This window comes from Ovis aries, chromosome 6, assembly GCF_016772045.2.
Source record: "Ovis aries strain OAR_USU_Benz2616 breed Rambouillet chromosome 6, ARS-UI_Ramb_v3.0, whole genome shotgun sequence".
In the NCBI taxonomy this organism is placed as follows: Eukaryota; Metazoa; Chordata; class Mammalia; order Artiodactyla; family Bovidae; genus Ovis; species Ovis aries.
This window is the reverse complement of record NC_056059.1, coordinates 68,285,907-68,308,384: the sequence shown is the minus strand read 5'-3', so window position 1 is coordinate 68,308,384 and position 22,478 is coordinate 68,285,907. Positions and strand designations below refer to the sequence as shown.

The 22,478-nt window shown below is 43.6% G+C and overlaps 1 protein-coding gene across 9 annotated transcripts in view; it reads right to left on the bottom strand.

Moving 5' to 3' along the window:
- Positions 1-22,174, bottom strand: part of CWH43 (cell wall biogenesis 43 C-terminal homolog) — a 100,334-nt gene extending 78,160 nt beyond the window's left edge. For 8 of the 9 annotated variants that reach the window (XR_009601039.1, XR_009601040.1, XR_009601038.1 and 5 more), the window contains exons 1-2: positions 5,486-5,584; positions 2,580-2,771 (exon numbers count right to left, since the gene is read on the bottom strand). Coding sequence is in view for 3 of the 9 variants with exons in the window: in XM_060417096.1 (XP_060273079.1) it covers positions 2,580-2,771; positions 5,486-5,528 (235 nt within the window). In the remaining 6 variants the exon portion in view is untranslated. Of the gene's footprint in view, positions 1-2,579; positions 2,772-5,485; positions 5,585-22,083 lie in introns of those variants that run through there. The other variant, XM_042251406.2, reaches the window with a different exon arrangement.
- Positions 22,175-22,478: the final 304 nt, after the last annotated feature.

The following is a 22,478-nucleotide window of genomic DNA, read 5'->3' as shown; positions in this document are numbered from 1 at the left end:
CCAACCCAACAGTATGAACTAGTTAATGGTTTAATAGCTAACTATGTACTGATTAACCTAAAATATCTGAAGGAAAGGCAGTGAGACAGCATGTAACACTCAGATCATCTTTGTAGTTGTGTAAGAATCCCTTCAGACTCTGCGAAAAACAACGTTGTTTCATCTTCTTAGGAAGTATCTGAAGTCCCCCCCAAAAAAGATACCTGAAAAGGGAGTTTTAAGGCAAAGCATGACTTACTTCAGCCTCTCTTGAGCATCATCAAACTCAATGGACACCTGGAAGAGCATCCGACACAAACTGGTTTCTTCATCCTGAAGTCACTTTCCTAACCCACATCTGAGTCACCTTCCTACCCACTCCTCTTTCTCAAATACAATTCTACTCTTTACTCAAGTAATGGGTTTTCAGGGAGAAAGGAGATGAAAGGGGAACAACAAGAAGTAGCTCAAACATCATACTCTCCAGTTGTTTCCTATTACATTACAGCCTCCAGAAGTTACTGGGCCAGAACTAGACTGAAAACAAAAAACTGTCCCAGAAACTGTATGGTGAGTGGCTCTATAGGTAAAGCTGCCACAGGCAGCACTGAGCAAAGGCAACAAAAAAGCGCACTGATGAGATAGATCCGCCCCATAAAGCCAACCATGGAGTGTAATGAGGCCATCGTCATAAAAGAATTCTGTAAGCCAAGGATAGTTTAACTCAGTTACTATATATACTCTGGAAGTAGGAAGTTTCATCTTTATTATTTCTGGAGCTGAAAATTTCATGATCATTTGATATTTCTTTTCATTCCTACAGACACCATCTTTTAAAAGGATGCATTTTCCAGTGGTCTTTCCCACTGCTCTTTAGGGCTTCAGATCTTTGTGGGTAACCACAGAGCTTGCTACACTCACTAACCATGTTCTGCCTTCTTCAGGGACTGATGCACAGAAAAATGGAAGGTGAATTTCCTAGTGATTTCAGTCACTGTTCCTAGACAGAGGAAATACACACAGCATGGTTGGTTCATGAACAAATGCCACTTGGAAAACTCAGAGAAACCTATTGGTTCATGAACAAATGCCACTTGGAAAACTCAGAGAAACCAACTGTGTTATAGCAAAAGGGCAAGACAGGCAGTACTTTTCAGCTACAGATTCAACCAGACTGGAGTCTGGTATTTTTGTTTTAGAAACTTTTTCTCCATGACCTCACATTCTTACTTTTTTTTACCACTAGTACTTTTCCAAGGTCTCTCAATATTTATTAATATAATAACCTCAAGTCTTTGTGATAGTAAGTGTATATTTTTTAATTACTGGGTTTTGGCAATATAACATATTGAAATCCAGAATTCAAACACTGTGAAAGGTATACAGTGCAAAGTTTCATCTTCATATCTGTCTCAATATCAAATTTTTCACCTTAGAAGCAACAAAAATATCAGTGTGTTTTAAAATACTTTGGACCTATTTAATGCATGTTCAATTAATTACTAAATATATTTCATCTAGCCTATTTTACACAAATGTTAGCATTCTGAACATACTGTTTAGTGCTTCTTTTTTTCTCACTTACTATTGGAGAACGTTCCATTTCCTTACATAAATGTTCTCATTCTTTAGTATAGCTGCATAGTATTCTATAGTACTCCCAGTTTCATAACCAAAATTTATTTAACCTAACCTATCCCGTATGGATGACATTTAGATTATTTCTGACACTGTTATTATAAATATTGCTACAGTGATTAAATAACCTTTTATTTTTATCATTTGACACATACGTAAGTTTATCTATAGGATATATGCCCAGAAGTGGAATTGCTGAGTGAAAAACACGGAGTTGTAATTTTGATAAACACTGTTAAATTATCCTTTGCAGAAGCTGTTCAAATTTACATTCCCACCAGCAATGCATGAGTGCCTGTTTTCCCATGCTTACAATAATGTTATCTAAGTTTGTTCTTTATCAATCTGATATGAGAAACTATCTATAAATATATATATGATTTGTATTCTACACCCTTTAGTATCGTTTAAAGAACAAATTATATTTCCTTTCCAGTAAACTGATCACATCCTTTGCTTTCTCTTCTATTGAGTTATTGGTCCTTTTATTACTGATTTATAAAAACTCCATATATTAGTGAAATTAGTCCTTTGACTAGAAGAGTTGCAATATTTTTCCTAATTTATTGATTACCTTTGCTTACTACAATGTTCATCATGCATAATTTCCATATTTTTATGCATTATCATTTAACAACTTTTTAATGACTTCTGAGTTTTGTATCATAGTTGGAAAAAAGAACAAAAACATATTTAACACTTTCACATCTCCAAGGTATCTTTCTCCTCTTCAGTTCAGGGGCCCTTAAAATTTTCCAATCTGACAGAAAAGTTAAAAATGTAAATATGCTGACTCTTGGTCTAGACTTACAATTCTACTAAAACTCTTGAAGGCAGTAGTAAGAGAAAGAGACATCTTTTATTTTTTACTTAATCATTTAGCATTCAAAGAACAGTCTACATATTTCCCCTGGATTTTTAACTAAAAAAAAGAAATATAAGGAATCACTTTTAAATCTTACCAACAGTAATTATCCGCAGCAAGGCTAGCATCCACTTCTTATTAACCAGTTTCCAGACAGGAGTAATTGTGAGGAATAATGGAGAAAGAAATGCTACGGCAAAACCTTCCAACCCAGTGAGTCCTAGTGTTTGCAGGGGAAAGTAATAGATCATTGGGCTCAGGTCATGGCAGAGAGACCAAGAAACATATCCTAGGAGGGGAAAAAGGGAAAAAACAGTTTTTAAGAAAGAGAAAGTGTAACTTTGTCACCGTTTCAGACAACAGCCCTTCCCTCCGTCCGCTACAGCTGGACTACTTTCCTGGTGACTCAACCTGCCAATGCAGGGGACACATGCAGGGTTTAATCCCTGGGTTGGGAAGATCCCCTGCAGAATGGAATGGCTACCCACTCCAGTATTCTTGCCTGGAGAATCCCATGGACAGAGGAGCCTGGCGGGTTACCGTCCATGGGGTTGCAAAGAGCCGAACACGACTTAACAGCTAAACAACAACTACTACTACTACTACAGCTGCTCTGGCTGGCTGCCCTCCTTCATGACTCTGGCCTTAACTGGGTTCCAATAAGAGAATTCCATCCCCTTCTCAGGCCCAGGATGAGAATGGCTTCCAGCTATTTTCAGTCCCTCAATATCCCCTGTTTGTCCCTTTAACCTCATTCATCATTTCAGTTCAGTTCAGCCACTCAGTCATGTCCAACTCTTTGAAACCCCAAGAACCACAGCACACCAGGCTTCCCTGTCCATCACCAGTTCCCGGAGTTCACCCAAACTCATGTCCATTGAGTTGGTGATGCCATCCTACAATCTCATCCTCTGTTGTCCCCTTCTCCTCCTGCCCTCAATCTTTCTCAGCATCAGGATCTTTTCCAATGAGTCAACTCTTTGCATGAGGTGGCCAAAGTACTGGAGTTTCAGCTTCAACATCAGTCCTTCCAAAGAACACCCAGGACTGATCTCCTCTAGGATGGACTGGTTGGATCTGCTTGCAGTCCAAGAGACTCTCAAGAGTCTTCTCTAACACCACAATTCAAAAGCATCAGTTTTTCGATGCTCAGCTTTACTTATAGTCCAACTTTCACATCCATACATGACTACTGGAAAAACCATAGCCTTGACTAGACAGACCTTTGTTGACAAAGTAATGTCTCTGCTTTTTAATATGCCGTCTAGGTTCATATAGGTAGGTAAAGTGAAAGTAGCTCAGTGGTGCCTCACTCTTTGCAACTCAATGGGCTGTAGTCCACCAGGTTCCTCTGTCTGTGGAGTTCTCCAGGCAAGAATACTGCAGTGGGTAGCCATTCCCTTCTCCAGGAGATCTTCCCAAATCAGGGATCAAACCCAGGTCTCCTTCATTGTAGGCAGATTCTTAACTATCTGAGCCACCAGGGAAGCCCTGTAAGGTGGCAGTCCCTTTATTAAAGGCTCTTCATCTCAGCCATCCAGGTTTAATCTTGTTTCCCGTCAGGACCCTGAAAAAATTTCCTCAACTAAGTTGACCTTTCTTTAATGAGAAATATGGTGAAAATCAAAAACAGCAAAAAACAATAGAACTCCTTCCTCCCACTCCAGACTACAGAAAGTCAGGTTAGTTAGGAAATAATCCTTTTCTTGTGAGTAGCCTATTTTAAACCTAAGCCTTAGGAGGCAGTGTGGGGTAGTGGAAAGTTCAGACCTGAAGTTACTTTCACATCTGCTGACCTTGTTATCTTCTACAATGATGATAATTAACCAATGGACATTTAACACATGTGAGGCTCTAAGTATTCACAGGGATCTTCTTTCTGACTCCTCAGACAACCTGTGTCCTAGGAAACTAACACTATTTCTACTCCTCCTTTACAAATGCAAAATCAAACAACAAAAACTCTGGAGATCCTGAAAGTTAAGTAACTGCCTAAGGTCACAAAAGTAGCAAGTAGCAGTGAACTGAAAACCAAGAAATCCAGTTCCAAACTATTCTTAATCACTGAAAACAGTACTTCTAACCACCCCATAGAGTTATCAGGATTAAAAAAGATCAAGTACACAGAGTACCTAGCCCCCTAGGTACCTACTGAGGGCATAATTCTTTTTACATCTTGTACTTGTGAGATACAGACTGGGCCAAATAATGAACCTCCCCGCCCAGAAAACCCAGTTCTTAGGAAGGCACCCCTTCCTTTCATTGTGAACTACCAATCTCCCAAACGTTTGTCTGGGAGTTCTGATTTCAACCACACAACTCAGACAATATCAACAACAATAGTTGTTCCTGGTACTTTTTGCAAAGCTGCTAAGGGAACACACGACGGGACTCGGGTCCCACGTCGGATGTATTTGGCCAAATGCTCACAATGTGCGACCACCACCCAAGCCCACTCGTGCCGGGCCAACCCCAGCAGCAGACACGGCCCTGAGTGTTACAGCCAGGGCACCGAGGGAGGGGGGAACGGAGCCCCCTTCTGAAAGGTGCCATTTCCTCCTCCAAGGGGTCTTCCTGACCCAGGAGTGGAGTCCCCTGCATTGGCAGGCGGATTCTTTACCATTGAGCCACTTGGGAAGCCAAAGCTCGGTACCAAAATTTATTCAGTTAAAGGTCATTGGTGAGGGAACTCGGGCTTGGTACCAGCCTCGCGGTTCGAGGGCGACAGGTGAAGTCGTGCCCGTTGGGCGCAACACCAGGGTGGCATAGGAGCTCAGGAAGACGGGGGAGCGCCGGATCCTCGGAACCTCAATCTAGGGCCTTTCTCTCTTTTTAAAATTCCTTCAGCAGCAGAAGGTGACAGGGGACAATAAGCATCTCTATCCCGGGCACCGAGCTTGCTTTCCTTCCTCCCGGGGCTCAGCCAAGCCCGCCGAGCATCGTGGTTCCCGGCAGGGCAAGGGGGACCGACGGGCAAATGCGCGGCAGGCGGCCTCGGCTTACCCAGGAGGCTCTCCAGGAGCACCTCTCTCCATGGCGAGGTCATGGCCGCAGCCCCTAGGTCCCGGGCCAGCTGCCGCGTCCTCCCGAACCTGCGTCCACGCCCCCGGCACCAGCCAGCCCGCACGCCCGGCCCTGGCGAGGGTGGGGCCCGCCGCCGCCTCCGCTCCGCGGCACCCGGCGCCGCCCGCCGGGCCCCGGGGCTTTTCTGAGTGCCAGGTGCCCAGCGCCACCGCCAACGCCAAAGCGAAGGAGCCGGGGCCCTTCGACCTGACTCCGGGGAAAAAAACAGGTCTCTCGGCCAGCCAGCGGAACAGCTCCGGGGGGGGCGCGCTGCGAGCGCGCAGGAGGGCGGCATCGTGGCAACTCTGGACCCGCGGTGCTCTTTAAAGGAGGCCCGAGGGCGCGTGGCGAGGGGGGAAAGCTAAGACCGAGAAGGGGAACTGAGCAGCCAAAGGCTCTGGCGCCTTCGGCGAGCAGGTGCCAACAGGACCTTGGCGTTCCTAAGGCCCGGCGACGCTCTCAGGCGAGGGGACCTGTGTGTGCTTCTGCTTCTTAGCTTTGGTAGTATAGAAATCACATTCTGGAAAGGTGGCTGAAAAAGTCTACAGATCGCAGAAATTTCTTTGGCTTTCAGAGACGTCTCAACGCTTGCTCATGGGAAAGAAAGTAACTGATGGGAGTGGAAACTCTGCCCTCCTCCTCTCTATGGATAATGATCTTTGAGAGTGCCCATCCCTGAGGAGACAGGGAGAGACATTCTAACAAACAATGGAACCAGTGAACCAGGCCGGTTATTTCTTGCTCAGATACTACCACACCCCAGAATGTTTTGGATTTTTTTTAGAACCTTCTCAAAGCAAATGTATTTTAATTCGCTTTAATTTGCAGGGTGGGGGGACAGTTTGTCATTTAGCACTTCTGGAAGGTTTGCCATGGAATTAAGCAATGATGGATTGTCTAAAAGCATAAGAATCAGTGAAGAGAAGTTATTGCTGTAAGTCCATAGCAGTTTTAAGCAAAGAGTTCTCATTGTAAGTAGATAAAGATCAACTGAATAGAATTGAGAGTTCTGGAAATAAACCTGCTTGTTTAAGGTCAAATGATTTTCAACAAACTTGCCAAAACAATTACATGAGGGAAAGATTGGTCTTTTCAACAAATCAATCTAGGAGAATTGAATATCCACATGAAAAACAGCAAATAGGACACCCCCACCCATTTTCACACAATAGATAAAGATTAATTCAAAATGGATAATAACTTAAATGTAAGAGATGAAACTGTAAAAATCACAAGATAAAGGAGTAAATTTTCATTATCTTTAGTTAGACAATGAATTCTTAGATACAACAGCAAAGCACGAGTGAAAAAAGAAGTAATAGTTAAACTGGACTTCATGGAAATTAAAAGGTTTTGTGCTTCAAAAGACAGTTGAAAGTGAAAAGACAATGTGCAGAATGGGAGAAAATATTCTAAAATCATACATCTGGCCCATGCTAAGAGTCCCTTGGACTGCAAGGAGATCAAATCTGTCAATCCTAAAGGAAATCAGTCCTGAGTATTCATTGGAAGGACTGATGCTGAGGCTGAAACTCCAATACTTGGGCCACCTGATACAAACTGACTCACTGGAAAAGACCCTGATGCTGGGAAAGAGTGGAGGCGGGAGAAGAAGGGGACTACAGAAGATGAGATAGTTGGATGGCATCACCAACTCTATGGACATGAGTTTGAGTAAGCTCTGGGAGTTGGTGATGGACAGGGAAGCCTGGCGTGCTGCAGACCATGGGGTTACAGAGTTGGACATGACTGAGTGACTGAACTGAACTGAATGGAAGTCGCTCAAGTTGTCTCCTACTCTGTGGGACCCTGTGGACTGCAGCCCACCAGGTTCCTCTATCCATGGGATTTTTCAGGCAAGCATACTGTAGTGGGTTGCTGTGCCCTCCTCCAGGGGATATTCTGACTCAGGGATTGAACCCGAGTTTCTTAGATCTCCTGCATTGGCAGGTGGGTTCTTTACCACTAGCACCACCTGGGAAGCCCTTGTGCATCTGATAAGGAACTGGTGTCTGGAATATACATTAAAAAAAAAAAAACTCAGTAATAGCCACTTTAAAGATGAACAAAGGACTTGATAGGCTTTTTTGCAAAGAACATCTACATGTAGCCAATAATCAAAATATATTCAGGAAAGTATATTCGACATTATTTCATTAGGGAAATACCAATCAAAACCACAATGAGATACCACTTCACACTCCCTAAAATGACAATAATCCAAAAAGTCAGATAATAACAAGTATTGAGAATATAAGTATACCTATGGCTGATTCACGTTGACGTATGGCAGAAACCATCATGATATTTTGATTATCCTCCAATTAAAATAAAATTTAAAAAAATAACAAGTGTTGATAAGGTTGTGGAAAAAGTGAAAACTCCTACATTGCTTAGGGGAATGTAAAATGGTGCAGCCACTTTGGAAAACAATCTGATAATTCTTCAAATGATTAAACATAGAATTACCTTAAGACATATCAATTCTACCCCTAGGGGTTTATGTATGTGTTAGCCGCTCAATTGTGTCCGACTCTTTTCAACCCCATGGACTGTAGTCCACCAGGTTACTCTGTCCACGAAATTCTCCAGGCAAGAATACTGGTCCTAAGTCACTTCAGTCTTGTCTGACTCTTTGCAACGCCATGGACTGTAGCCTGCCAGGCTCCTCTATCCATGGGATTCTCCAAGCAAAAACACTAGAGTGGGTTGCCATGCTCTTCTCCAGGGGATTATCCTGACCCAGGGATTGAACCCAGGTCTCCTGCATTGCAGGCAGATTCTTTTAACACTGAGCCACCAGGGAAGCCCCCTAGGTGTTTATACCCAAGAGAAATGAAGCATACATAATTTGTGAACAAATAGTAGTGTTACTCATAATAGCCCAAAATGAAAACAACCCAAATATTCAGCAACGAATAAATGGATAAGTAAGATGTGGTATAAGCACACAATAGAATGTCATCCAGCAATAAAAAGGAATGGAGTACCAACACATACTATGACTTAGCTGAACGGCAAAAATGGTGGTAAGCGACTAAACAACAACAAAGTGAAAGGAGCCAGCCAATAAATAAATCACATGTTATATGACTCCATTTGTATGTTCCGAATAGGCAAATTTGTAGTGGTCTAGAGTAGAGGAACGGAGAAGGCGCTGGTGACCCACTCCAGTACTCTTGCCTGGAATATCCCATGGATGGAAGAGCCTGGTAGGCTGCAGTCTATGGGATCACTAAGAGTCGGACACTTCACTTTCAGTGAGCGACTTCCCTTTCACTTTTCACTTTCATGCATTGGAGAAGGAAATGGCAACCCACTCTAGTGTTCTTGCCTGGAGAATCCCAGGGACGGGGGAGCCTGGTGGGCTGCCGTCTCTGGGGTCACACAGAGTCGGACACAACTGAAGCGACTTAGCAGCAGCAGCAGCAGCAGAGTAGAGGAGTGATTTTTTTTAGGGTTGTGGGAATGGATAGTGAAGGAAAAGGAATTAATTAGTATATAGTTTCTTTCAAGGGGGATGAAAATCTTCTAAAATTAGATGGGCGACGATTGTACAGCTTTGTGAATATGCTAAAAACATGGCATTGCACATGTTGAATGAATGGGTGAATTATATGGAGTGTGAGTTATATCTCAATAAGTCAGCTTTTAACAGGCAATTCATTCTAGTTACATCACGTAAAAATGTTTTGACTGGATTCCAGTCATTTAGTATCAGCCATTCTTTAAAGTGTGAAAGACTTCAGTGACTGAAAACATCAGACATTGCATTTTCCTTTCTCTTTGCCTAAATATGTTTCCTTTCCAGGCACCTATATGAAAAGCATTTAATTCTGTGCTGTGTATACTTAGTGGTTGCTCTTCAAAATTTGTCCCTTTTCAAAGCTAAGTGCTAGGAAAAACTTGGCTTCTACTAAGGATGCAACGTGTTTTCTCTTCCACTCAAAGCTCAATTTTTGTCTTAGTGGTTTTTTAGTGTTGTTGTTTTTTTTTTTTTCAATCTTCAATAATTTTGATCTCAGGTGACCTCAGCCAGCAACACCTTGAAGCAGGACTTGGGTTCCCAGTCAGGGATTGAGGCTGGGTCACAGTGGAAAGAGCACCAAATTTTAGCCACTAAATCAGTGGTCAGTGACAAGGGCCCTGGCCCTTCAGCTTTGCAGAAATGATTCCCCTAAAGACAGAAAGTAGTGAAACAAGTTTTGTTTATTAGGAGGAAAAAGAATACAGTATATATGGATAGACACACAGGCAGACTCAGAGGAAGAGTCTGTGAGTTGTACCCTCATGGCAGTTTAAATCGCTTATATGGGGCATTTCTTCCAGGTTCCCTTGAGCCAATTATTATTTACCTGGTTCACGGTCCATATTCGGTATATTTCAGGATCCTCCCATGTGTCCATGCATCTCTTAGCCAAGATGGATTCTATCTCAGAGGCCTCTGGGTGGCCTGGCCTTAGTTAGCATCACACCCATGTGACCTCCAAGCAGCCTTTCTGCACATGTGTGGTTGGGGAGGTCTCTTCACTTCAAGAATGAGAAATATATGGTCTGGGCAGGGCCCAGTCTCCTCTCTTATTTGTCCTGCTATTCTTATTTTAGAGTTTTGGTCCTTAGGGAGTAAATCTCCAATCACTTTACCCTGGGGGTGCCCATCTACCTCCTGTCTCAAATTCCCCCTGAGAGATGTAAACCAAAAAATACTTTATTGGGAAAATGAAGAGTGAAGGTCTGTCTTCTGTAACTTCAGGCTAGATAGAGGCTTGCAGACCCCACCTGGTTAGGGTCATGGAGCTCTCACTCTGTCTTATTAAATGGGCCCCAGTGTGACTTCTGTTGTGGTTTCAGCAGGATCTGCTGTGGGGAGTGGCTGGAGTCCCTGCATAGCACCATTGTCCGGTGATGCTCTAGAGAAAACAAACTAAATAATTAGATTAGAGAAGCAGGGGCTAAAGATCAGTAAGACTATTATAATCAGAGGCTCAGGCGAGGGTAGGATTCCGGTTGTACAAGATCAGCATATCTTTCTCTATTTCCAAAATGGAAGCTCTGAACCTGTTGGTCCCAAGTCTCCTTCTGGGAGGGTTGGGTTAGGCAAGAGACGTTAGAATTTTCTTCAGTAGGAAAATGAACAATTCTGACCCTGTACATTACTGTTTTGAGACTTGGGTCTCTAGTAGAAGACCATTTTCCATCATGAATTTGGCTAAAATTCCTTATGAGATGGATAAAGGGATCGCCATGGCCCATGATGAACTTTGCTCTGGGTAAACAAATCCAGCATTCTGTCAACCTAGTAGAGGAAGCAAGAGTTTGTGCAATGTGAACCAGAGAATTTTCTGTCCAGCCTGTAGATAAGGGAAATACACATAGAAAAGCTAAAGCAATTAGTAGCTTTGTAGTAGCACCAGTCAGGGTCATATTTAAGTCACCCAGCGTGGGCAGAAAAGTTCAGTGAATTCTGAGAGCAAGAATGTGAGCAGAGAAAACAATACTTATCTGAATTTACCAGAGCATATAAATTACTCTGTATGTGGCTTGGAGTGGAAGTGGAAGGTGCATTAGAGTGCCAGGAAGCAAAATGAAGATAGTAACTATGGGTACTTAGCCTAGAGTCTGTTTTAGTTTTTTTAGTACAAAGTGAAAGTAGCCTAGTCCTGTCTGACTCTTTGTGACCCCATGGACTATACAGTCCATGGAATTCTCCAGGCCAGAATACTGGAGTGGGTAGCCTTTTCCTTCTCCAGGGGATCTTCCCAACTCAGGGATCGAACCCAGGTATCCTTCATTGCAGGCAGATTCTTTACCAGCTGAGCCACAGGAGAAGCCCAGAGTCTGAAACGTGTTTATTTTATTTTTGAATAGTAGCCTCAGGTCTTCTTCCACCCATCCACCTGGAATTTAGGCTGTTCTGGTCTTCCGGATCCTGGGGAGACTTAGAGGAAGTGGTGGATTAACAGGGGTGGCTGGAATGTGGTTCTTCAGGTTCCTGTAACCTATCACTAGGGACAGGTTCAATCCTGGACAGATGAACCCAGCTGATGACCCTCTGGAGTTTGACTGCTGTTAAGAGTGCTCTGCAAGACTTGGTAAGGACCCTTCCATTTAGGGAGTAGCTGGTTGCCAGGGTACTCATTCTTCCAGGTCTCTGAAAGTACCCAGTCTCCACATTTTACAACAGGGTAGCTGAGACTGTTAACTGAAGCGGGCTGCACTCTGTTGCCATATTCTTGTATAGCCTTCTGGACCTGGCCCAGATTTATAATATGCTTAAGATGAGCCTGGGTTTCTGGGTCAGTTAGCATGTCTGGAGTAAGGAATGACCTTCCGTATGTCATTTCAAAAGGGCTTAGCTTAGTAATTGTTTTAGGAGCTGTCCTGACCCTTAAGATGGCTATTGGAAGCAGGCGATACCCTGACTCTGACATTTCCTGACAGAGTTTTTACCGAAATTTTTGTTAGAGTATGATTATCCTGTTCCACTTTTCCTGAGGACTGAGGGCTCCAGAATGAATCGAGGTGGTATTTAATTCCTAAAACCTGCAAAAGCTGTTGCATGACCTTTGCTACCAACGAAGCTCCATTGGTCTCTCCGAAGGTGACAGGGCAATCTGTATCTAGGAATAATTTCCTTTAACAGTGAGTTAGTCACTTCAGCTGCCTTCTCTGTTCTAGTGGGTAAGGCCTCTATCTATCTAGTAAAGGTATCTATGCTGTGCTTAGTCACTCAGTCGTGTCCACCTCTTGCAACCCCATAGACTGTAGCCTGCCAGGCTCTTCTGTCCATGGGATTCTCCAGGCAAGAATACTGGAGTGGGTTGCCACTTCCTTCTCCAGGGGATCTTCCCAACCCAGGAATCGAACCCAGGTCTTCTGCATTGCAGGCAGACTTTTTACAGACTGAGCTACGAAGGGAACCACCCAACGTATCTATAAAGACTAATAAGTAGTTGAAGCCTTGGAAAGAGAGCATCTGAGTGAAATCTATTTGCCAGTCTTCTCCTGGGTACTTCCCATATCACAAGACAAGACTAGCAAGAGGAAGAGGCTTATTGCCTCCTGGATTATGGGTGGCTCAAAGGGCACAGGCTTGAGTAACTCTTTTGTCTCCAGGAGCCCTTTCCCTGTAAAAAGTTGGAAAATAATCATAGACATTGTATCTCTCCCCAGATGGAGTCATGTGGCCCTTTAATAATTTTCTACTGGTCAAAGAGAGATGAGCAATTTCTGATCTATGTGCCACCAGCCATCTCTTTCCTTAGTTTTCCCTCTGTCTCGTGCCCAATTCTCTTTAGAATCTGAGTACCTGGGTATAACTAAGTTAGAAGGGGTAAGGGATGGAATTAGAGACATTTTGCTGATGGGCATCAGGGTTATTGTCTTTGCTTCCGAATCTGCCCTGCTGTTTCCTTAGGAAATTTGAGAATTTCTTTTGGTGCCTGTGGAAGTGAGTGACTGCCACCTATGTTGGTTTTTGAACAGCTTCTATGAGATGTGAAATCTCAGCCCCATATTTTGTAGAGGAGTTTCCTGCAATTAGAAGTCCTCTCTCTTCCCAGATAGATGCGAGGGCATGTAAAACAAGGAAGACATATTCTGGATCTGTGTGTGTGTTTACAATCTTTCCTTCCCTTAAGATTCAGGCTCAAGTTAGAGCTATTAGTTCAGCCTTTTGGGCCGAGGTGTTAGATAGCACAGGTTTTGCTGCTATGACGCTATGAGCACTCACAATAGCAATACCCTGCCCTCTTGACTCTATCTCTAACAAAACTATTGCCTTCCGTAAACCATTTTTCCTCAGGGTTTTCTATGGCCTGGTCTGTGAGGTCAGAACTACAGGCATAGATCTGGCCAAGGGTTTCAAGGCAAGAATGTGTTAACTCTGGGCTTTCGTCGGGCATAAAGGTGGCAGAGTTTAAAGTGTGGCAAGTTTTGAGGATTAACTCTGGGGAGTCAAGGAGCAAAGCCTGGTACTTGATAGAGTAGCCTCCAGTGACCAACAGTGGCCTTTTATCTTAGAATTCCTTGTACTTGATGTGGGGTCTGGAATTCCAGCAGCTGTCCAAAGGTAAACTTATTAGCTTCTTCTACCAGTAAAGCAGTAGTAGCTACTGCCTGGAGGGAACATCCATACATGACTATTGGAAAAACTGTAGCTTTGACTAGATGGACCTTTGTTGGCAAAGTAATGTCTCTGCTTTTTAATATGCTGTCTAGGTTGGTAATAGTTTTTCTTCCAAGGAGCAAGCGTCTTTTAATTTCATGGCTTTAGTCACCATCTGCAGTGATTTTGGAGCCCAAGAAAATAAAGTGGTCCCTTTAAGTCCCCTCCTGGCCAATCATAACGTATTAACCCAAATTCCTGAGGACACTACTAGACTCCTTACCCTTACTCTAGTAGTGTCCTCAGGGATTTGGGTTAGTATGTTATGACTGGCCAGGAGGGGACGTAAAGGGGCCACTGCTGTCAGGCCTTGGACCACCCTATATTCCCCCTTTGGCTTAACAATTGGAAGAATAAGAGTGTTGCACAGAGACTGGCAGGGCACCAAGAGGCCGAGCTTTAGAATTTTATCCACGAGAGGTTGTAAACCCTTCTTCACTTCCAACTTTATAGGATATTGTCCCTTGTTAGTATAGGCATTTTCTGGCCTACAGCTAATCCTTAGAGGTTGGGCATTTATAGCCCTTCCAGGGAGTCCTTTGTCCTACTATAGCTGGGAATAGAATTGCTATTATGGCTGGTCTGTCATAGAGTCAAAAAAGGGGGCTTCTCAATGGCCTCCGAACAGACCCCAAGGGTCAGAAGGTCCCTCCCAAGGATAAGGGTAGGACACTGAGGTATAGCTAGAAAGGTGTGTGAAATCAACCATTGCTCCAGTTGGCCAGTGAGGGGCCCAGTGAAATAATGGGTGCAAAGCTTTCCACTGACAACAGTCACGGCGCAGCTTTTGGAGGAGAGAGGTCCAACATGAGAAATTAAGACAGAGTCAGTGGTTCCTATACCAATTAAGAAATCTATTTTCTGTCACGCCAAGGACTACCCAAGGCTCCTTGATGGAGATCGACTTCTCACTGGCGGGTGGGGTGTACCCACCAGAATCCCCAGGCCACCTCAGTCATCTGGCATGGGCATCTCAGGAGCAGGAGCCCCCTTCTCCTACAGGACTGAGGGCAGTCCCTCTTCCAATGAACTCTTTGTTTGCAAGTTGGGCATGATCTGGGGGCTCTTTCTGGCAATCCAGGCCCAGTGGCCAGTTGACTTGCGTTTGTAATGTTGCTCCTTGTTGGTCTTACCTCCAGATAGATAGTTGGACTTTTTCAGACCCCTTGGGTTGGCCTGAGGTCACAGGCATGTCTGACAGCAATGCCTGTCAGTTATACATGAGCCCTGGCATGTCTTTTCTCACACTGGGTCCTCTCTACTCCTGAGCTTGGTCTTTATTATTAAATATCCAAAGGCCACATCTAGGAGTGGGGCATGGGCATTTGTGAGCCAAACTACAACTTCAGGAGTTTACGTCTAATATCAGGGGCAGACTGGCTATGCTGTCCCAGCGGGGACTGACCTTCAGAGTTGAAGGGATCTTTACTGGTATGTTTCCTAAAAGTCTCCATAAGCTGCCCGTGAAGAAGGGCTGGATTTCCCTTTTCTGCCTGGGTTACTCCTTAACCTTTTTCCTAGTTAACTGACTTTTTGATATACTTTCTCATCCCTTCTAATCGGATCATGTGCTTCTGGGAATTATAATTCCAAGAGGGTTCCTGATTTGAGACTGCATCTCCACTCATAGCATTGTGTTCAGGTTGATTTCCAGCAAGCTGGTCAGCACGCCCCTGAGCTACAATCCAGACTTTCTGTTTTCCTCAGGAGTATAGCAGGTAGATAGAACTCCTTGCATATCCTTTCAAGTTAAATCATAGACCTTCAACAAATTTACTAGAGTCTTCAGAAAATCTACCCAGTTCCTGTTTGCACTGGGCTAACTCGGTTAAAGAGAAGGGCACAAGTATTCTGATTGTCCCTTCACCATTTGCCACTTCCCTAAGATGGTACAATTTTTCTGGTCCTGGGTGATAGGAAGCTCTGCTGCATGTTACCCCAGAAGGACTAGTTTCTGTTTCTTGAGGTAACAGAGGGTAAGGAGAGACACAGGGAGATGGAGTTTGAGGGACATAGGGAGGTGGAGTTTGGAATCGGTCAGAGGAGCCAGGAGAAGTAGGTGGCTCTGGAGAGGCAGGAATACTGTCAGGGGCAGGAAGAGCTCGGTTGCCCTGCTGAGAGACAGGAGAGCTTAGAAGGGGATCATCCAAAATGTCGGGAGAGTCTTATGGTTGTCCAGGTTTTAAATGGCAAGAGCTGTATAGGGTGGGATTTTGGTAAAGGGGCATGAAGGCCTGAACATAGGGAATCTCACTCCACTCTCCCATCCTGTAGCATTAAAGATCCAATTGCAGAATGGCATTATACTTTAAAAACTCACATTCAGATCATTTTCCTCTGTTCCCCAAATTATACAAAGGCCAGGCCCTGCTGTAGTAGAACTGAAGTTTCTCTCTTCTTAATCCTTTGGTTTCAAAGAATTTCTAATTCTTAAGGATACAGTCCAGAGGTGTTTCTTCTGGCTTAGAAGGGAATTCTCCCATGTAGTACTCTGCAACTAATAACAAGAGAGCACTTCTGAAATGGAACCCTAGGAACACTGACCAGGAAACCTGAAAGATTTTAGGGTGTCCCCCAAATTCCCTTCAAACCTGATTGGGTTTCAAACATCCTCTATGTGCCAGCTGATTTCTGATCAGACGTCTTACACCCTCCTTCTGGCCTTGCACTAGGTGCCTGCCCCAGCACAGCCAGAGAAGTGTTTTTGAACCAGTCCAGGTATGTTTCCAGGACTTTCCTGAAGAGGGATCCCTTATCTGTAGAGCTTATGCCCTCCAGTTTATGCTGGAGTGTATTTCTTGAGACTGAGCATCCACAAAGTTTATACTTTGGGCTTCTGGTTAGTTGCCAGCCCAATAAGCTGTCTATAGCAACGTGGAGGCTGCCAAGGCTTGGAGTGAAGGGGATCCGATAGATGCAGAGGAACCCTTGGAAAACTTGGAGCTAAGCATATGAGAAACATGCTTGCTAGCCCCAAACCAAAGGATGGACTTGGACACACAAAACACCGCAAAAGCAAGACTTTTAATGACTGTCTTGTAAGATCGGATGTCTGGTGAGCAGGCATACCCAGGACAGTTACAGCAAGCAATTTATTCTCTAGCACCCAAGTCCCTCCCCCAGTTCCTCATTGGCTGAGTACTATGGGGTGAACAGTCTTCCAAGAGGTTGCCTAAGTTTATTCCCTTCCTCCTTATGGGCTGGCCCCTCACTGACATCTTGTTTTCCTCTTTCCCATGCAGTTATTCTTGTTCTTGTGTTTGAATTCACCGATAGAATGAGCCTGCCCGAAACCCTAGGTATCCCATCTCCCTTTGTTTGCCCAGACTTTCCAGTTTTGTAACTCCTATGGTTGCTACAACAGCAATGTCATTATTCAAGCTAGTTATTAATAGTTCCTCATTCTTAAGTTAGCATTTATTCTTGAAAATGGACCATTAAACATGAATGTTTCTTACGGGCACTAGGGAAGATGGCATGGGGTTCAAGGCTTGAGGGCCAGGTCAGGAGGCAGAGAAATTCTCATAGTAGATTTCTGGGCATAGAGTGAGGTGAGAGATTAGACAGCAGAAGAACCCAAAATGCCCCCTACGTTATAAGGTGGATTCTTAACCACTGGATCACCAGGGAAGCCTAAGGCCAATCATTTTGATTTGCCCAGTTCACAGTCCATAACTGGCATATCTCAGGATCCTCCCATGTGTGTGCACACATCTCTTAGCCAAGAGGGATTCTACCTCAATGGCCTGTGGGTAGCCTTGTATTAGCATTATTCCCCTTTGACCGCTAAGGAGCCTTCTGCACATGTGCGGTCAGGCAGGTCTCCTGACTTCAAGAATGAGAAATATGCTGTCTGGGCAGAGCCCAGCCTCCTCCTTTAATTGTCTTGTTATCCTTATGGCAGAAAGTGAAGAGGAACTAACAAACCTCCTGATGAAAGTGAAAGAGGAGAGTGAAAAAGTTGGCTTAAATCTCAACATTCAGAAAATGAAGATCATGGCATCCGGTCCCATCACTTCATGGGAAATAGATAGGGAAACCGTGGAAACAGTGTCAGACTTTATTTTGGGGGGCTTCAAAGTCACTACAGATGGTGATTGCAGCCATGAAATTAAAAGACGCTTACTCCTTGGAAGGAAAGTTATGACCAACCTAGATAGCGTATTAAAAAGCTGAGACATTACCTTGCCAACAAAGGTCCCTCTAGTCAAGGCTATGGTTTTTCTAGTAGTCATGTATGGATGTGAGAGTTGGACTGTGAAGAAAGCTGAGTGCTGAAGAATTGATGCTTTTGAAGTGTGGTGTTGGAGAAGACTCTTGAGAGTCCCTTGAACTGCAAGGAGATCCAACCAGTCCATTCTAAAGGAGATCAGTCCTCGGTGTTCATTGGAAGGACTGATGCTAAAGCTGAAACTCCAATACTTTGGCCATCTCATGCGAAGTGTTGACTCATTGGAAAAGACTCTGATGCTGGGGGGATTGGGGGCAGGAGGAGAAGGGGATGACAGAGGATGAGATGGCTGGATGGCATCACGGACTCCATGAACATGTGTCTGAGTGAACTGCCGGAGTTGGTGATGGACAGGGAGGCCTGGCGTGCTGTGATTCATGGTGTCGCAAAGAGTGGGACGTGACTGAGTGACTGAACTGAACTGAACTAAACTGATTCTTGTCTTGGAGTTTTGGGTGAATCTCCAACAGATTTACCCGCTCCCCACCATGGCGGGGTGGGGGTGGGGTTGGTCACTGCTAACTATAAAGGAGTCTGGAAAATGCTCCCTAGCTATGAGCACAGAAAGGAAAGAAACTAAGTTTTGGCGAGCAGCCATCCATTTCTGCTGTAAAAACCTACCTTATACATCCTGTGGGCCTTGTGCTAAGCTGTTTGGCAATTACATCAGTTACCTCTCCATCCTGAGATCATTGCCTTTGCTAGGTTTTCTCTGGGGGTTCCCTTATAGCTCAGTTGGTAAAGAATCTGCCAGCAATGCAGTAGATCCCAGTTCAACCCCTGAGTCAGGAAGATCCCCTGGAGAAGGGAAAGGCTGTCCACTCCAGTATTCTGGCCTGGAGAATTCCATGGACTGTATAGTCCTTGGGGTCGCAAAGAGTCAGACAAGACTGAGCAACTTTCACTTAACTTATTTGAATTTTCTCTCATTCTGACTTTTTTTCCAAATGCAGAAACAAGAAATGAACTCAGGATGCAAAGGGCAATGTCATCAGAGGGTTTTTTTCCCCTCCCTTTTTTACAAAGGAGTAATGTTTTAGTTTATAATAATTATTATGATTTATCATTTTGTCCCTTGGTGGCACATGGCAAGAAATTTTATGATTCTAGATCCTTCACTTTGTACCTTGTAAGTTTGAATATATTGTCCCTATAGTCAGTTAACTATGAAGTTGCTTTTATTTCCCAAATATCATAAGTCAAATAGAATGCTCATATGAATTTGTAATTACCTTGTTCTTCATTGAATGTCATTGCTATTTAAATAGTTACTGCATATTTTTTTACTCATCACATATATGATATGAGTTACTTGTATAACTGATAACGGCATCATCCAGTTTGCCCTGCTCTGTGAATGCATCCATTATATGTCAATTCATTGCTGCTACCTCAGTTTTTGTGTTTACAATCTGCTTGGTTTAAATTTCATTTCAAAGGCCATGGCCTTTTCATTTTTGTCGGAGTCTGTTCTAGGACCTCAAATGGCCATTTGCATTCTTACTCTGAATGGAAATGAATGAAGCCCATTATGGCACTGCCCACTGCTTCCTTCTGCCTCCCCTATTTCTTGCAGCATGAGCACATCAAGTTCAGTCAGAACATGTTGGGACTATTTTTCTTTTTATCAGAAGACAAGAATCTCTACTAAGAGATAGTACTTTTATGGTATAATAAAGATGTTCTGATCTAGCAAAAAACAGAAGTGTTTTTCTTTGAAGAGGTGAAATAAAGAGAAACCATCCATGTTACTTCAGGCTCTCAATTATGCTCATTAATTTTTTCAAAAAAAGATTATTCTCTGACTTTAGAATAAGCTCACTTCCTGTTTTACATTGGCAAGTGTTTATTTCTCCCTTGGATCATGTGTCCACAGTGGGTTGACTGCCCCTATGCTCCATCATCGTGCATCCGGGACTCAAGCTTAGGAGCAGCGCCTACTTGCAGCTCTCCTGGAGCTCTCACATCACCTTCACCTACACTGGCCAAGCCAGTCTCAATGGGGCAGAGTCTGCTCGAGGAGGTGGAAAGTGTTTTTGGATAATAATGCAGTCTATTACAATTCTCTTTAAAAATAAAAAAAAAAGAAGAAGAAGAAGATACATATAGTTCAGTTAGTTGTTTAATTTTAGTTAGTCTTTGATTAGTAGCTATTCAACTTTGTTTCCCTGCTTTTTTTAACCGAATACATTATGAATATTTTCTCATGTTGATAAAGTGTCTTATGCACAGTAACTGTTAACAGCTGGCTAGTACTCCACAGCATGGTTATATCTAATTTACTTAACATTCCTCTTTTGATATTTAAGTGGCTTTGTTTAGGGTAACATTCAGGTGGCCAGACTCAATACCTAGAAATCATGAACAACTTTTTTTTCATACAGTCTATTCAAAAGAGAAAAAGGTTATTAGGAGGTTGGGATTAACACACATATACTACTATATATATAATAGATATGAAATAGGTCCTTGTTGGATACTCAGTTTTTTAGAATAACCTATAAGGGAAAAGACTCTGACAAAGAATATAGATAGATAGATACATACATACATAGGTGAAAAAGAAAAGTTGCTCAGTCATGTCCAACTCTTTGCAACCCCATGGACTGTAGACTGCCAGGCTCCTCTGTCCATGGAATTCTCCAGGCAAGAATACTGGCTGGCCCCTTATCCAGGGGATCTTCCCAACCCAGGGATCCAACCCAGGTCTCCCTCATTGCAAGCAGATTCTTTACTGTCTGAGCTACCAGGGAATCCCAAGAATACTGGAATGGGTAGCCTATCCCTTCTCCAGTATATCTTCCCGACTCAGGGATCAAACCGGGGTCCCCTGCATCACAGGCGGATTCTTTATCAGCTGAACTACCAGGGATATATGCATATATATCACTGAATCACTGTGCTGTATATATACATACATATATATATGGATGTATACCTGAAACTTGTACAACTTTGTAAATCAACTATACCTCAATTAAAAAAAATAAAATTAGAAAAAATAGATATCAAAAGAGAGAGGTTACTTGTCTTTAATAAATGGAAAAAGTAACTAACTTCTCTAACAAGGTGGTGGGTTTCAGCTGTTTTAGCCAAGTCTCAAGGCACCAGGTTTTGCTTGCGATTATGGACATGAGTTTGGGTAAACTCCGAGAGTTGATGATGGACAGGATGGCCTGGTGTGCTGCGATTCATGGGATCGCAGAGTCGGACATGACTGAGCGACTGAACTGAACTGAACTGAACTGATCAGACTTTAGACTTTCTATGAGGAAATGGAGGCGTACCCTTTGCCTTTCTCCACAGACAAGTGTCTTTTCTTGAATGGAAGCTCCCTATGGCAGAGAAAGTTAACTATCTACCAAACGTCCCTGCTGGTCCTCCCTGTCACGCAGCAGAGTTGCTACTGGAAAGGAGCTGCCAGCCATGGGCTATGTTTCTCAGCTCCCCTGCCATCTTCATGAAATCGTGAGTGACTAGTTGTCACCAGTAGAAGGTGACCACATGATATGTGTCACTACCAGACAAGGAGTTTAGAAAGTGTTATTTCTCCTGTCTCTCCCTTTCTGCTTGTGATAAGGGGGCCTGAGGGAAAGGCTGAACCACCAGAAGAAGGAAGCCTACATCCTTGAATCACTGCAAAGAGGAAAGCCAGCCCTTTGACTGGGTCACGGGTCTCAGGCTGCTCTGTGTGACTGAACCATACTTGTGTTGGGGCTTATTCATTATTGAACTAGCACTGCCCTGACCAAGACATCCCATCCAGTGCTTTCCTCAGAGGCTAAAGGGTATACAAATTAAAGGGTATACATCATACAGATGTAAAGAACAGACTTTTGGACTCTGTGGGAGAAGGTGAGCGTGGAATGATTTGAGAGAATAGCACTGAAACATGTATATTATCATATGTGAAACAGATCACCAGTCCAGGCTCGATGCATGAGACAGGGTGCTCAGGGCTGGTGCACTGGGATGACCCTGAGGGTTGGGATGGGGAGGGAGGTGGGAGGGCGGTTCACGATGGGGAACACATGTTCACCCATGGCTGATTCATGTGAATGTATCGAAAAAACCACCACAATATTGTAAAGGAATTAGCCGCCAATTAAAGTAAATTAAAAATAATAATAAAGAGAATACCTTTCAGCAGTCATCCTGCGTTCCAGGAAACAAACTCACTCAGAAGGACAATGCAGATAGTCCGGCAGGCCCAAGGCAGAGTCTCCTCTTAACCAAGGACCCTGACCAGTTTTTGTGAAAACCTTATATACCCTAAGTGTACTTGCTCAAACCCACCTCCCCAGATTCCTTGAAACTAGTCTGGACAAGGTAAAAGAGAGATACGATCAAAGTTAACCCATGATTCATGCGTCACAAGACTAGATAAGCAGTGGATATTTATCAACAGGCCTGTGGTCATATCCCGATAAACATAATGGAATTTACCACTTTGTTCTGTTACAGAGATAATGAGCATATTCTTTTAGGCAACGGAGAGTCCAAATACAAGTCCTGAGGCTCTTTTATCCGGGGGT